Source organism: Chaetodon auriga, chromosome 14 (genome assembly GCF_051107435.1).
Source record: "Chaetodon auriga isolate fChaAug3 chromosome 14, fChaAug3.hap1, whole genome shotgun sequence".
NCBI classification, from domain to species: Eukaryota; Metazoa; Chordata; class Actinopteri; order Chaetodontiformes; family Chaetodontidae; genus Chaetodon; species Chaetodon auriga.
The window spans coordinates 19,491,770-19,507,727 of NC_135087.1; the positions used below are offsets into that span (position 1 = coordinate 19,491,770).

General features: G+C 43.3%; 3 protein-coding genes across 5 annotated transcripts in view; 2 read left to right on the forward strand and 1 right to left on the reverse strand.

Annotated features, from left to right (window-relative positions):
* The window catches only part of rock2a (rho-associated, coiled-coil containing protein kinase 2a), a 33,495-nt gene extending 23,777 nt beyond the window's left edge, over positions 1-9,718 (forward strand). Inside the window, exons 18-32 of one of the 3 annotated variants that reach the window (XM_076749613.1) lie at positions 172-332; positions 597-781; positions 884-953; positions 1,548-1,651; positions 1,855-2,041; positions 2,376-2,469; positions 2,552-2,646; positions 2,845-3,036; positions 3,240-3,408; positions 3,591-3,661; positions 3,751-3,839; positions 3,959-4,037; positions 4,161-4,419; positions 4,583-4,796; positions 7,841-9,718. In XM_076749613.1, the coding sequence (XP_076605728.1) occupies positions 172-332; positions 597-781; positions 884-953; positions 1,548-1,651; positions 1,855-2,041; positions 2,376-2,469; positions 2,552-2,646; positions 2,845-3,036; positions 3,240-3,408; positions 3,591-3,661; positions 3,751-3,839; positions 3,959-4,037; positions 4,161-4,419; positions 4,583-4,796; positions 7,841-7,844 (1,973 nt within the window). In that variant the 3' untranslated portion in view covers positions 7,845-9,718. Of the gene's footprint in view, positions 1-171; positions 333-596; positions 782-883; positions 954-1,547; positions 1,652-1,854; positions 2,042-2,375; positions 2,470-2,551; positions 2,647-2,844; positions 3,037-3,239; positions 3,409-3,590; positions 3,662-3,750; positions 3,840-3,958; positions 4,038-4,160; positions 4,420-4,582; positions 4,797-6,627; positions 6,818-7,059; positions 7,256-7,840 lie in introns of those variants that run through there. The other 2 variants (XM_076749616.1, XM_076749614.1) reach the window with 2 other exon arrangements.
* Positions 9,677-15,254, reverse strand: slc66a3 (solute carrier family 66 member 3). Its single transcript, XM_076749624.1, has 7 exons — positions 15,033-15,254; positions 13,292-13,374; positions 12,625-12,694; positions 12,429-12,486; positions 11,950-12,070; positions 11,226-11,267; positions 9,677-10,215 (listed from the first exon to the last, which is right to left on the reverse strand). Exons 1-7 carry the CDS (start codon positions 15,176-15,178, stop codon positions 10,115-10,117), a joined length of 621 nt encoding a protein of 206 aa, XP_076605739.1. The 5' UTR covers positions 15,179-15,254; the 3' UTR covers positions 9,677-10,114.
* Positions 14,877-15,958, forward strand: part of LOC143332272 (CAP-Gly domain-containing linker protein 4) — a 36,346-nt gene continuing 35,264 nt past the window's right edge. Inside the window, exon 1 of the mRNA XM_076749620.1 lies at positions 14,877-14,905. The gene's annotated coding sequence lies outside the window, so the exon portion shown is untranslated. The remainder of the gene's footprint in view (positions 14,906-15,958) is intronic.

The window sequence follows — 15,958 nt, forward strand, 5'->3', positions numbered from 1 at the left end:
TGAAATAATTCAGCGGCAACAGACATCTCTGATTTCACCAGCCAGCTCTTAATGCATCACTATGAGTACACGTGTTTACACAAGTTTTCTTATTAAAGTTGTCCATGCTTCACTATTGATTACTCAAACATGTGGAAAATACATTGATATAAATAAATGACTCCCATCCAGAGTTGGAGCAGAAGCTGGCGGAGGAGCGAGCAGCCAAACTGCGGTTGGAGAACAGAATACTTGAGCTGGAGAAGCACAGCAGCATGATGGACTGTGACTATAAACAGGCTCTGCAGAAACTCGATGAGCTGCGCAGACACAAGGACCGGCTAACTGAGGAGGTGAGTGAGTGTTTATAGTCTGTGCCGGGGAACGCTGAAGTGTGTGTTTACACATTAAATGCCACCTACAGAAACACATCCTGTGGCTAATATAACAATGTGTCACTTCTGAGCTGTAGAGGAATGACAGTAATTCAGCAGCAATTTACAAAAACATAGAGTACAGACAAAACAATAACAAAAGCAAATGTGACACTCCAAGGAACAGAAACAGCCGCCCCGTCTCATTTCTCTGCCCCTCTGCTTTTCTTCCCATTCTTTCAGGTGAAGAATCTGACGCTGAAGATCGAGCAGGAAACCCAGAAGCGGAACCTGACTCAGAACGACCTGAAGGCCCAGAACCAGCAGCTCAGTTCCCTGCGAGCCTCCGAGAAGCAACTCAAGCAGGAAATGAATCACCTGCTGGACATCAAACGCAGCCTGGAGAAACAGAACCAAGAGCTGCGCAAGTCCGTTCACATTTTGTTTAACTTATCACTAGCATTCATAGGCAAAGGTTCGTATTCTGACATACAGAGACGAATAGACTTTGTTTTCATTTGTGCCTACAGAGAAAGACAGGACACAGACGGGCAAATGAAGGAATTGCAGGACCAGTTAGAAGCTGAACAGTATTTTTCTGTGAGTCTTTTCTTCTGATCTGTGTGTGATACAAACATGGATGTAAAATGACTAAGCAGCACATTATGGGTCTGCATCTTGTTCGCTGGCTGTGTGTGGGCTGTTATGTGTCACCAGATCAACATTCTTTTATTTCAGTCGTGTTTATTGAATAACTGATAAAGAAATCAACGTTCACCGTTCAGTGGACATCTATCAATTCATTTACACGTATTTTTATAATAGAAACAACACGTGGTCTGTGTTAATGGAATAATCTATCAACCTGTGCACACTGTACATATTATTACTCAGGAAAGGTTTTGGCCTTCATGAAACTTTAGTCTTGTTTGAAAATTACAGCAGTCAGAGAGTACATACGTGGTGTCATGGTCAGCAGATCAACACATACGTACACCTAATCAAACGACATAGTTAATCATATGGCTTTAAGATAGTGAATGCTTACGACTGAGTAAAGAGAAGATGATATCATTTAGTTCACAATTGAGGAACAGAGAAGATGAATGATAAGAAATCCCATTGCACATCACAGTGTGAGTTAACTTATCTGAGAGTGCAAAGTGTGTTTGAATTGTGTGCTGTGTGTTCCAGACTCTGTATAAGACCCAGGTTCGTGAACTGAAGGAAGAGTGTGAGGAGAGGAACAAACTCTACAAAGATGTGCAGCAGTCTCTCCAGGAGCTCCAGGAGGAGAGGTGGCTTGGCTGTTTGAAAATATAATCCAGATATACTCTTCTTCTTCTTCTCATCTACTTAAAAATCAGTGCAAATTAAAAAGCTGTTTTTTTTGAGGAAGTAGCAGTCAGTTCATCTCTGGATGAGACATTTATATCCTTGGTTTGTGATGAGTAGTTGTATAGCTTTTCATTTTTTTATTTTTTTTTTTAATGTCTTCCAGAGATTCATTGGCAGCTCAGCTCGAGATCACACTGACAAAGGCTGACTCAGAGCAGCTTGCGCGCTCCATCGCTGAGGAGCAGTACTCAGACCTGGAGAAGGAGAAGATAATGAAGGAGCTGGAGCTGAAGGAGATGATGGCCCGCCATCGTCAGGAGCTAGCTGAGAAGGATATCACCATCAGCTCAGTGAGTGGCATCAACCGTCTCCTTCCAGTTAATATGTAGAATCCAGATGATTTGAAAGGGTTTTGTTTTGTAGCCAGTTTCTAACAACTTTTTTTTTTTGGATGTGAGTGAAACAGCTGCTCATCACATTAGATACACGATAGTTTGCCTCATTTAATGCACTATGATGTGCCACAGAGTGCAAGTCCAGTGTATTCTCAAGTTAAATGAAGACAGTATGAAAACAGACTGAAACAGTTCAGGTTGGACAACAGGGGGCAGTGGCACACAGCTGAGACAGCGCTCATGATTGCCATAACATGGTGAATATAACAGAATTTCCTTCCCTGTGCAGCTGGAGGAAGCCAACAGGACCCTGACCAGTGATGTTGCTAACCTCGCCAATGAGAAGGAGGAGCTGAACAACAAACTGAGTGAAGCTGTGGAAGGTAAAATGTTTAAGATTACATTTTTATCATGAGCAAAATGTTGTCCGGGTTGACATTCATCATTTTTGTGTCTTTTTTTAAGAATCAGAGAAGTCGAAGGATTGGGAGCAGCAGATCAGCCAGATGAAGCAGGCGTTTGAGAAGCAGCTGCAGTCAGAGAGGACGCTGAAAACTCAGGTAAGTCTGTCCTCAGACATCAGCGAAGTGACAGTAACTGGAGGGGTTTCGCTTTAAAATTAAGAGCTGCATTTTAGAGAAGACCTTCTGGATCTGGGTCATTTCTCCAGGAAACCCCCTCCCATCAGGTCTTAAGGTTGTCTTACAACTAGACAACTCTGACAACAAGCTGAAGCATCAACTGTTGTCTGTCTGCAGGCTGTCAATAAGCTGGCAGAGATCATGAACAGAAAGGAGGTTCGTGGCGGAGGCAGTCGCCGCGGTAACGACACAGACATGCGGCGGAAGGAGAAGGAGAACAGGAAGCTGCAGTTGGAGCTCAGGTCGGAGAAGGAAAAGCTCAACAGCTCCATCATCAAATACCAGAAAGAGATCAATGAAATGCAGGCGGTGAGTAGAGCGGTCACATGCACTTTGATTTCCTGTCATGTCTGACCATTCCTCATTAATGTTATTTTGGGCCACTGTACAAACGTGGAAGACCAGTTCCCCTTTCACAGTATCTCTAGGCTGGGCCAGCATGTGCAGCATGTGTCTTCTCTCCTTCAGTATCTTTGACTGGACCGCATTTCTTTGGTTGTTTTTATTTGCAGCAACTGTCGGATGAGAGCCAGATGCGTATCGAGCTGCAGATGGCTCTGGACAGTAAGGACAGTGACATCGAGCAGCTGAGGAACCTCCTGCAGTCGCTCAGCGTTCAATCACTGGACTCTGCCAGCGTCAACAGCGGCCCGGAGTTTGATGCTGACGATGCATACACAGGTGAGAGCTCCACCACGGGGAGTGAATGTAAATGTGGTGTGAAAACCAAGCAGCTTTTATTGAAGGAAACTGAAAAGAAGGCAGCTATTTTTGTCGGTTGGAAAATATATTTCAGTCGTAACGTTGACAGATTATCACTATGCGGACATATTTTAAGCGCCACATCTCTCTGTCCCACCCAGAAACGAGGCTGGAGGGCTGGCTCTCTCTCCCTGTGAGAAACAACACCAAGAAGTTTGGATGGGAGAAAAAGGTACAGAGAATGAATCTGGTCTGATGATGACAATGTAACAGTCTCTCCTTGATCGGCAGAAACTTACCGTGTCTGTCGTGTCGCTGTAGTATGTTGTAGTGAGCAGCAAGAAGATTCTCTTCTACAACAACGAGCAAGACAAAGAGCAGTCCATTCCCTACATGGTGCTTGATATAGAGTGAGTATAACAGCTAATCCAGCTCTGCTGAGAGGACTCATGTCAGTTTCAGTTTGTTTGTGAGTTCATGGTGTCCTGTGGGGGCATTTTGGGGACTTCATCTTATTTTCTTCACACAGCAAACTCTTCCATGTGAGGCCTGTCACTCAAACAGATGTGTACCGTGCTGACGCCAAAGAGATCCCCAGGATATTCCAGGTATGTTTCAGCACTGCTTCAGTGGTTTGATTATTGAAAATCTGAACTTCTGGATGCTCGTGGTGTTTGTTGAGTGTCAAAAGCACAAATCCTTGATCCATTCATTCTCTATCAACTTTCCAGATTCTTTATGCCAATGAGGGCGAGAGCAAAAAGGAGCCCGAGGAGCCACTGGCCATTGGTGAGAAGTCCAGCTACATCTGCCACAAGGGCCACGAGTTCATCCCCACGCTCTACCACTTCCCCACCAACTGCGAGGCGTGCACCAAGCCGCTGTGGAACATGTTCAAGCCGCCGCCGGCTCTCGAGTGCCGGCGCTGCCACATCAAGTGCCACAAGGACCACATGGACAAGAAGGAGGAGATCATCGCTCCATGCAAAGGTGGGATGCTCCGTTCACATAGGAGCTGATGGTTTATGAGGAAACAGGTTTATTGGTGCAGCTTTAGGATGTGAAAACCAAATTGTGAATTGTCAGTCACACCAGTGTTGCTCATAAAAATAACTGAAGACCATACCTGAAATTTGCACCCCTCTCCCACCAGTGAACTATGACGTGTCGACGGCCAAGAACCTGCTGCTACTGGCCATATCCCAGGAGGAGCAGCAGAAATGGGTGAGCCGACTGGTCAAGAAGATTCCCAAGAAGCCTCCGCCGCCGGAACACTTTGCACGCTCCTCGCCACGCGCCTCCATGAAGGTCCAGCCCAGCCAGTCCATGAGGAGGCCCAGCCGACAGCTCCCCAACAGCAAGAGCAGGTAGCAGAGCAGACCAGAGGTCATGACTGAGCAGTGTTTCTTTAGGGATGAGCTAAAAAAAACTCTGTTCTCGTCTGTACTTACTCAGGCATTGCGATGTAGTACGCCCTGATTTTCTGCAGAGGACAGAGCCCCTGAAAGATCACGGATCCTCAGAGAAAGGCTGAGCTGTTTATGATACAGCATTATGCATCATGTATTTGACCACCTGTGGTTGTGACCACAGTGTGAGTCGACACACCCTCAGCTGGGGCTGGCTCAGGCTCAAGGCTGTGTCACTTTTATAGTGGGTGGAACAATAACTACAAGCAGGGATTGTGTTTGTGCAGTGAACTGAGTTGGTTGTGTTGGCCGAGCGTTGTTTTTAGGCTTCTGTACTTCTGAACTCCACCACTGGGCTGCCTCAGCTACACCTGAGTTCAACCGTAGCCGAGTTTAACGTAATTTCTAACTTTGGAAAGAGTGTACTCACTACTAACATTTAAGGACTGGACCAGTTGCAGTGGTGATTAACATTAGCAGTTTTAACTGTTAGCTGTTTGCTATTGCCTAGCAAAGTGTTGAGCATTGGAGACAAGGAAGTGTCTCCAATGCGCTGTCGTTTAGAGTGCATTGGTAACACGTCAGAAGCATCTGATGGAAGCATCGCTGGTTCAGATCCGCTTGTAGCTTCACAATGCCTCTTCAGCTAATGCTAATAGAAGGAGTGAAGAGTACTGCAGCTGCTAGAGCCATATCCATAACATCATAAATTTAACCACAAATACAAACAAAGTGGGATGCCTCTTTTCCGTAGAGCCTGAAGAGTGTTTCTTTAAATTGGCAGTGTGTGATAAACTGGATTGAACCAACAAACTAACTGCTGTTATGGATCAAGAGGAAGGGAACAGTGTGACCCTTCGGTTGTGTTGATTTTATCAGCATGTGTCAAATGTCTGTGTTAGTTTTATTATATTTACTTTTAGTTGACTAAAAACCTGGGCATTTTATCTACCTTACACTTAGCCATCAGATTGTAGAGAACACCATTCTAGTCTTGCCAAAACCAGTGTATTTTTATGTCATTTTAAGTTTTCTCTCCTCTGTATCTGATGAAAAGCACAGGGTGAATGAGAGTGCAGTTTTGCAGAAAGTGTCTGGTCTAGTGGTCTGATGGTATCAGTTTAAAGAAAACGATCTTGTTATGCATATTTACTTTGAACCAGCACGATTCATGATTCCCCACTCTTAAGCTGCTTGTCTGAACCATGTTGCTGCTTCAAATTCAGAATAGTCCCAACTCTTTTGGTACCAGGGTTGTGAAAGTAATTATTCTTGAATTTTCGAAATGTTTTGGCCTGAAAATTTTCAAATTTAATGTTGAAAATTGGCCACCATTCGATCGCGGCCAGTTCAGTCCAGTAACCCCAGGTTTGCTCTCATCTTTAGTTCATCCAGAGGTACCAAATGCAAAAGCAATGCTGATATTCCTCTGTGACAGCTAATGCTGTGAAACCCCAAAGCCTGTTGTGTTTATGCTGTGGAGCCGTCTTGTAGAGGAGAATAAAAGCCGTCCTTGTATCTTGAATTCACCGCAGCGTCTGTGAGAAGTGTTTTTGAAGTGGAGACAGTGAGTCGGCTGTGGAGCTTTGTTCTCTGCGTACATGATAAGCCTGCAGAAAATGAGAAAATGAGAAGCTGTTTTCAGTTTCTCCTCTGGTCAGTTTTGCTGTCTGTCTCAGGATCTCCCCTTCTGTTCCACCTCAGTCTCTTCACATGAGAACTTCATTCATGGGTACCAGAGTGTATGTGTAAGTGTTACCTGGCCATCAAAACTCATCTCCCCTTTCAGATTGGAGGACGACGGTGTTCAGGACTGGCACTGGGCATTGGATGATATTGATGACGATTGTTCCTCTATTCATTTCTGATGGCTGCGTACGGTAACAGTGTGTGCTGTGCAGTGTGCTGATTTCAGTGGCAGTGGAACATCGTTTCCACGAGGCATCAGTTTACGTGTCTGCAGTCCCAGTTTGCTGTGATTTGAAGAGGAGATGGAAACACTGGATATCAAATCTGAATATAGATGAAATAAAGCTCAGTGTTTCAAGACCCTCTGCTGCCTGTTCTGTACTACCTTGAGAAACGTGACACCCACAACAGTTACGAGTGATTGAACTTTGTAAAACTGCTGAGGGTAAAGGTGCTGCTCTCCAGTCACATCATCCTGTTAACGTCGTTAAGTATTTCTCACCCATGGTGACCTTATATCCTCTGACCTCAGCCCTCGCAGGTCAAATGGCTTCAAAATGAGGCGAGAAGAATCCCACAGTGGACACTGGTACAATTGATGACTTCTTCCACCCTGTTCTTCCTTTGCCCAGACGGTTCCCTGTAAAGCACTCAATGCCTGAATGTGTGTATGTTTGTTTACAACCAAAAAGCATCTTTCTGCACTAAATGTTCTGACACGGTCTTGTGGTGGTGGGCTCAGTCCACATGTGTTGGTGTGCACGTGCTTGTTGGGGTTTCTTAACCGTGCGGCAAACGGTGGGCTGCTCACCTGATACCTAGGATCACCGTGCCACCGGGTGTTGTAAATCAAAGCAGATCCATTGTCTTGCAGCTTAGAATAGAAATTTCTTTTTCTTTTTTCAAAATTTATGTAGGGGCTGAACTTCAGCCAAGTATTAATGTTGGCCTCAGGCTGTGTTTGATGCCCTACAAAGCTGCATTTTTAAGACTTCTATCAAAGCCAGAAACAGAACGTCTCTCATCAAATTCTACACAGTCAAGCCATAGAGATGCTTTTTGTCTGATGGTATTATTACTGCAAACCTCTCACACATCATAAAGTCTCATTGAAGGTCTATACATAGGACATTGACTCTGAAGAACCCAAAGAAACTTTATAAACATTATGAAATATGTGAGTACAAGTGATTTGTGCAGGATTCTTTAGTATTATTTCAATCCCATTAGTACCTGACCTCTGTTCAGCCTCTGGACATGCAGTTGCTATTCGCTGAGACTAATCATGCATCCGTTTCTCTCTCCTCCTCCAGTTAACCTTGCTTGGGAGCGTGGTGTGTCGTCAGGCTGGTGCGGTGTGTTTCCTCCTCCATCAAAGACTGAATACAAAGCTCCGTTTGCAGATCAGCACACTGAACTCCACATCACTTCTCCACTACCCACCCTGTTGTGCTTCAGCCTGTGAGAGTTACAAAGTCTGTTTTTCCCTTTTGTTGAACTTCTTTTCCAGCCAATTGAAGCTGTAACGATCAAACTCTCAACCCCTGTGTGATCTTTTCACCCAGCTGGATGGCTTATAAGCATATTAGCCGAAGTCTTCTCTTGGGCCCTTGACTAGAGCAATTATGTGTCTCTGGGGAGTTGGAGTAGCTCGTTCAGCTCCCACAGAACAGAAGAGAGCTCTTATAAGCTCGACCAGGGCTGGCAAGAAGGGGATACACTTACCTCAACACTTCTCACCAGGACACACTGTCTGATTGAAGGACCTAACAGGAAACTCTCAACTCTTCCTCACCGCCTTTGGGGATTCTTGTGGCCAAATAATAAAAAAAAAGACATTCTTGTGTTAAATGATTGTGAACAATATGAAGGGTTTAATGGGGAACACTACACTCAGAAGATAGTTCTGTAATTTGTTGGCTGAACGCAGCTGAGGTTGTTGAACTTGATGCCAGATGGGCATCTGGACTTTGGCTTATTCAAACTCTTTTACATATTGATTGTAGCTTCCTTGCTTCCCATGATTCTGCTTTCAGGTGTGCATCCACACGGGTCACAGAAACTTGAATGAGGTACTTGAGCAAACGAGCTGTGACTTCTAGGAAAGTCAACAAGGAGGGAGGGAGCATCAGATTTCTCCAGGATTTAAGCAAATAATTCCTTGAGCGCCTCTTATTCAAATTTCTGACTCGGGCACGCTCTGAATCACCGGTTTGCAGTTGTATGACTACAGTAACGGTTATGTGAACAGAATCCTGCTCTGAATGGCATTAGATGGAGGCCCAGACATGAGATCCTCACAATCCCATAATCTTTCAAACCTGCACTGTCATGTTATGAGGGTTAATGTTTACTGAATTCAAGGGGTGCACCGTTCGTGCTTTTCTGATCTGAGCTTGGCTCCTTTTGTTGTTTGAATGTACATCTGGGCTTTACCAGAAACGACACGCAGGCATTGTATTACTTCTATCCAAATATACTTGACTGAAGTCCCCTTTCATCACCAACTACTCTGAGTGAACCTGCATGTGTTTGCCTTTTCAGGCCCCCACTTATTATTTTTAGTCATTTCTTGACAATGAAACGAGGGGAATTTACCAGTAAGAAGCAGAAACAATGAAGGTATGCAATCATATCCCATGAGTCAAAATACTGAGCAGCGCTATTCCATTGAAAGTTTTTCTAAAAGTGTTTGTCCTGATATTTTTGTATTAAAAGTAACCAAACTCTGAGTTTGGGCACATTGTTATGTGTATGTGGCTTATATAGCAAGTGGAGAGTAACTGTGTGTGTGTGCGTATGTGTGTGTACTGACTCTGAGTGCTCTCCTTTAACCAAGAAGCATGTTTTATACATATAAATATACACAGTATATATTTTACATGCCATACAGTGCACATTATATTATTTATACAGCCTTGTCCACTTTGTATGTAAGGGCTCTACATCCAGATTGCATGTTTGCTACCAAACAGCTCTATAATAATAACTACTTCAACAATAAAGACATGGATGTGCCTTTTGGTTTTGGATTATTTTTCTGTCTTAAAAAGAAATCACTTGGAAGTTATAACTGTAAAATGTGCACAACATTGCTCATTTTTTTGGGTGAGTTTTTAATGCATGAGACTGAAATGACCCGAGTGTAAGAAGCTAGAATGTTTCTTTTATTAAAATAATTCAGAAATGAACTTTACACCTAGAAAAGTTTTTCAATATACAACATTTCTCATCCTGAGGGGGAAGCGTGTGCTTGGCTTGTGCTGTCCTGTTTGATAACACTCCACATACAGTATGAGAAAGAATTGGCCTCTGCTCTCACAACAGGCTGAAGGAGAGATTTAGTCACTGGAATGTTATAAAAAGTAAGGTGTGGGTTTAATACTGAGGTAAAAACAATATAAAAAACACATTTTATAGGTCAGTATTACAGTATCGCTTACACAACTGTGACCTGTCAGTTTAGTTTTCAGTCTTCGATGTGTCCACAGTAACTGTTATCTCTGAGGTGAACAGAGCTGGAAGACCCAGGAGTGAACTGCAGGTTTACAGAGCAGCCGGTCAGCCTCAGGGTCCGTCTTTAACACTTAGTCTTCTTTCTTGGACGAGCTGCTGTGTTTCTGGTAGTAGAGCACAGTGAGCAGCACCCATGTGTTGAGCGAAGTCATGATGATGAACCGCACAAGAACTGTGACAAAGACATTTGTTAGATTTCAGATGGGCACTAATACATTTGAACTCAGTAAGGATTCAGACACACTAACATCAGGATACTGACCAACATAGTTGGTGTGCCTGCCTCTCTTGTTTAACGCGTACAATAGTCACTGGCTTTCATTGAAGGTTATATTACCAGTTTCAACATGAAATCATGAGATACCAAAACGACTTCAGAGAGATTCGAGACAATAACGAAGACACAAAACAACTACAAAGACACACAAAATGACTTCAGAGACAGGCAAAACAACTCCACAGAGATTCAAAACGACTACACTGACATTCAAAACAACTGCAAAGACAAACAAAACGACAACATTGAGATTCAAAACAACTACAAAGACACGAAAAACAACTACATTCAAAGAGATGCAAATGATTTCAAAGGGATGTAAAACTACAAACAGATGCAAAACTACCACAAAGACACACAAATGCTCACAAGGAGATGCAAATAGTGACACAAAGAAACTTAAAATGGCATTTTGTGTCTCTGTCTGGGGGTCTTGCACCTATGTTGGAAGGCTGAGGGGCCTTCTGTCTCATTATCCGCCCATATTTTGATGGAAACTCCTGCTAAACTAAGAAACTACCAAAGCACGTTTTGCATTTGCTCCCTTGAAAGTATGTAAAAGCTACAAACCTCATTACAAATTAGGTTTTCAAGGCATAATTTCCAAAACAAAATTTGCCCTGTAAGAACACGAAATCCCTTTTGACCTCTGACAGGGTGAATACATCTACCGAGCGAGCACCCAGAAGCTTCCCTCTTAGGGGACGTCACTCCAGTCCCTCTCTGTGCGTACCAGGCTTCCTCACAGCAGAGAAAATCCTTCATTTATGTAAAACTATGATGGCAGTTATTTAGAAAACAAGTCTTTCTAAAGAGTTCCCTCTGAAATGTTTATGGAGATCATAAAAAATTCCTATCTGGGATACGACACATCCCACAGTCATTTGTAATTCAGTTTGACTCACCCTGCATGTCTCCAGTTGTCACTGTGGTGGTGTAAATCCGCGCTGAAACAAAGAGGAAGCCGAGTTAATGACGTCCTCATTATCCAAGAGAGCATCTAATATTTAATTAATGAAGCATGGAATTGCTAATTTATTAAATTAGGAGCTGAGTAAATAGTGTAATACATATTCATACACTGTAACAGTACTTCGGGAGGAGAAAAAGTCTCGGAAATTTGTTTCTGAATGCATTAGGAATGCTAAACACGAGGGTTGGAAAGATAAGAGGATGATACTGGCCTTTATTTGAAATGTGGAGATCTGAATCACAGTTCAAGACCACTGTGGGTATTTCTAAGACTTCATTAACCTGAAGCAATTGACTCTAATGAGACATTTTCCAAAGATTCACTCAATTATACCATTAATGTGCTACTCACTGTGGGGACAGTTATTATGAAGATGGGTTTTAGTGACTGGATAGTGATCACAAACCTGCCAGATTACATGGTGAGGCGTTGAGTAGCCAAAATTAAAGCTGCTATATCAATATTTTTATAATAACAGCTGATCAATGAGGATGTGTGCGTGTGAAAGGAGTCTCCTATTAGCCTCATTTTCATCTGTCTTGTGTTAAACGTCCACCAGGGAATTTGAAGAAATGCAGTTTGAAGAAAGTGGCAAACATAAAAGGTGCAACACAGAAAGGACGGCTGTGTTTTCATGTCCCGTATGTGACACTCACCCACACAGGTGTAGGTGGCCATCGCCCAGGAGAGGGCGCTAACCTGCCCGGCGTCCTTCGACCTCCACAGGCATTGCAGTTGGGCAAATTTACTGGCTGCACTGATGAACGTGCACAGGCTCTGAGGGGAGAGTGGAGGTCAGACTGGATGCAGATGTTTCTGTGTGTTCATGTAACCAGTGGAACTCTGCAGTTCAGCTTCGTTTCAAAGAGTGGAAAGCTGCAAAGTTTTCAGCTGCAGGATCACTGCTCTCACCTGCTCATATGAAAAAAGTGCCTTCAGACACATTCATCTCATTAACCAACAAGACCATTTGACATTTATGAGGTCTGGGTGTCTTTGGGAGACACACCAGGTGCAATGAGGTCTGGATAACTTTCTGTTCGTATCTCCATCTCATCACCCCTGATGGATGACGTGTCACTTCCCTGCTTCCTTTCTAACACACTGTGACTTATGACTTGCACTGATTTATTACCATAGCCAAATCTATGATCCACTTCTCCACAGTGAGGAGCCTCCAACCTCCAACAAACCTGAACACATTACGTTAAGGCAATAACACGTGACATACTGTGAAAGGTATCAGCGAAAGGCTGCGGGTTCATTGACTCTCTTCGACACTGAATGAACACTTTGGCATCCAGGGCTGTTTGAAAGTGATGAAAGGATACAGCAAGGTATAGATGAGGCTCTGCCGCAGGCTGCCATTGTAATGAAGAATCAGGAGCAGGAGAATGACATCTGAGGACACACGGCAGGTTAGAACACACCACTATAGGGCACATGATCAATGGGGCTGCGAGTTTCACAGGGCTTTCATTCAAAGGGGCACTGATCTAAGTTTTTCCTGTCTCATTTGCTCACCCAGAAGTGAATATTACTGGTTTACAAAAGGTCAAACCTGCCTTTCATGACACATAAGATATCTGAGTCCTCTATTGTTAAGATGTCTCTGTGGTTCCTGTCAGTGACAAGCCTCCTGGGAGGATCTGGGCTGCCCTGGAGACCTGTCAGAAGAGTGATGTTCTCTGGTATTCCCACTAGCCACAAATAAAGGCTACTGATGGCTTAATGCCTCTCTGAGTGAAGACCCATGTCAGGTCATTTGTTTCATGAGCACACAGCTGTCAAGTCAACATTCTGTTTCGCTCTAACATGGTGAATAACTATTTGAGCTCTTGTTTGAATGCACTCAGTAGATGGGAACTATGGGTAATCAATGAAGAATTTTACAGAAAAATCTGCATCTTTACTCACAAAATGAGAAATGGCACACTGAAATGTCCAGTCCAGAAATAACCGGTACTGTATTCTGATTGGTCATAACACAAGTCTCACCTTGAGCAATTAGAATGGGATATTCCAGGTATGTTGGAGGAGGGTAGTCATAGTACATCTGGTACGTAACAAACACGATGAACCTGTAAAGCAGATGGTGTCAGGTTACTGCAGCGTGTTGAAGTGTTCAGAACAGACTGGTAGAAGCAATGATCGGCAGCAAATAAGGCAAACACACAGCTGAGAGCATTCAAAACCTGATGTGGTGATTTTCCCCTGCCAAGCTAACATGCCGCTGGATGCGTGTGTTGACGGACTGTAGGTGTGTACAGGTGTGTATGTGCAGGCAAGGCAATGGTTGACAAACTGATGCACGGTGAAGATGCCGTAACAAACAATCTGAACGAAACTCACAGTTAAAGCTGCACGAGGCATTTTCACGCATTGCTGGTAGAGGTAGCTATTAAGTCATTTTTTCAAGTTCTACCTGAACAAAGATCAGCAGATGCACGACATCTGGTGCCAAATTAATTTTCACATGCAGATAGGTTTGATCATGTTTGAGTGGCTTTTGTTCCCAGACAGCCACCAGGTGATGTGATCACTCAAACAGCGGTACTGATCAATAACACCTGACTACTCACAGATATAATCAAGGCATTTAATAGTAAGGAGGATTAAAATATGACTTATTGGACCTTTGGTCATGTGTGAAAATGGAGATTTTTTTCCCATTATGTCCGTGTGGTTCTATGCCGATGCACTTTATATTACTAAAAGGCCTTTTATGTTCACACACCATACCCAGTGCAGCTTTAAGGCTTGGTGACTTCACTGTAACATGCACAATGACAGCAGGCCATCGCTCACCAACACAGTGGAGACATTTAGGACAGTGCAGCGACTGCCAGGCACCGAGGAAGAGAGACAGGACACTGAAATTATGGCGCCTTGAAGACACAAAGCTGTTGAATTCCAAACTATGATCTGAGTGGAACTCTGATACAACATAGTTAGGTGACATCACCACGAGCTCGCTCACTTTCAATACTTCCTGGTCCAAACACAGGGGCTGCTTCAAGGACCAGTCTGCTGCACTGATTTACCAGCAGACGTCACACAGATTCACAAACAGACCAAACTGTCCTCAAAACCCTCACGTCTGTGAACAAAACACCATTGTTTAATGTTAAGCCTTCACGGTGGGATTCGTTTTTATTACTATTATAAAGCAGCTTTTCGGTTATTTGTCCCCAAACTCTTGCCTCCTGGAGACAATCTCCTCGTGTCCTATTTTACTCTTAATCTGCACGGGATTCGCATCCTCGTGCTCGCGCCAAATGATCGCTGTGAATCATGATGCGCTCGTGCATATCCTGTATTTCCCCATTAAAGGCAAACGGAGGTAGCGAGGAGGATGCGGTGACAACACAAGTTTTCCAGCGGTTTGTTGAAACAAAAAGTAAATGGTGGTTCAGGTTTATGCCGAATTTACCACGATATATTAGTGATTCCGTCTTTAATCAGATGAAAGAATATGTGCGAGCTTACGTATAACCAAGGCCAAAGTAAATATTTTTACAGGAGTTTTAAGGTGGGGTTCCCTCCATGGGCGATGTACCCGGTGAAGAACAGGAAGACGTCTCATCAACATTACATCAGCGTTGAATAATAGTAAGTAAAGTAATGCATAACTTATCTCACAAGTCACAATGAATGAGTGACTTAGTTACACCTTTACAGATCAAATAGTTGCATTTGCCCCAGGGAACTCAAATAAGAGCTGTTAAGAATCACATACCCGATCAGCTCGAGCAGAAGACTGTGGAGGCTGACTCCAGTCGTTGATTTCGCTCGCATCAGCACAAAAATCTGCGGGAACTTCAGCACCATGCACAGGAAAAGTGTGCTGAAATTGGCGACATGCAATAACGTATCAGACTGCATCGTTAAAAGATGAGCATGAAACGAGATGCGAACTTTAGATTACTGCTGCTCCGGCTTCACCAGCGTCAAGAAGGGTGAATTTAGAAAAGACTTCCGTTCTAAACTTTCAAAATAAAACAAATGTGTGTTTACTTCTTTAAAATCGTACCAAGATATGTTTCTGTTGTAAAAATCCAAAGGTAAACATGGCACATTAAATTTATAGCAAGCCTAAAAGGAGCTGTTTTTTCTAAATTATTCATATAGATAGAGACGACATACTTTTATTTTGAAGGGTAACTTGTTTGATTCCTTTCATTATTCTGTGAACTTAGCAGTTTCCTGTCATCCGGCGTCTCCTCTCACTTCCGCATACATCCGCTTAGAGGTGATTGGTTTGTTGTGCTCACAAGTTAGAGGAATGCACCGGAGGTAACGTTTCTTCTCTGAGAGCTGGTGAAGTTTCGTTTTGACCGCTTTCTCATAAAATGAATCATTAAATGAGTATGTATTTCAACTTTCTGGAAACTACACAGTGAGAACACAGTCCTGTCTGTAGTCACGTGATGGAAAGGGTCTAAGTACTATTACACAAACAGGCTACAAAAACCACCTCCAAACCCTCCACCTGCAGTTATTTCGAATATAGTCTTGAAATTGCATCAGATTGTAAAATCTGCTGCACTGATTTAACAGCTGGTATTATGCACTTGAAACATAACAAAATCATTTCACTGCGCTCAGACTTCAAAATGCAAATCTTTATTCCAGTGAGACATTGACTTTGATTACAGTTTAGCA

Bases quoted from the DNA above. Each gene is read 5' to 3' on its own strand.
- slc66a3 (XM_076749624.1), bottom strand. From the start codon at position 15,178: ATGCAGTCTGATACGTTATTGCATGTCGCCAATTTCAGCACACTTTTC. The intron at 13,375-15,032 runs GTATGTGATTCT...TCTGCTTTACAG, and splicing joins CTTCTGCTCGAGCTGATCGG to GTTCATCGTGTTTGTTACGT. The intron at 10,216-11,225 runs GTGAGTCAAACT...TCTTTGTCACAG, and splicing joins GACAACTGGAGACATGCAGG to TTCTTGTGCGGTTCATCATC.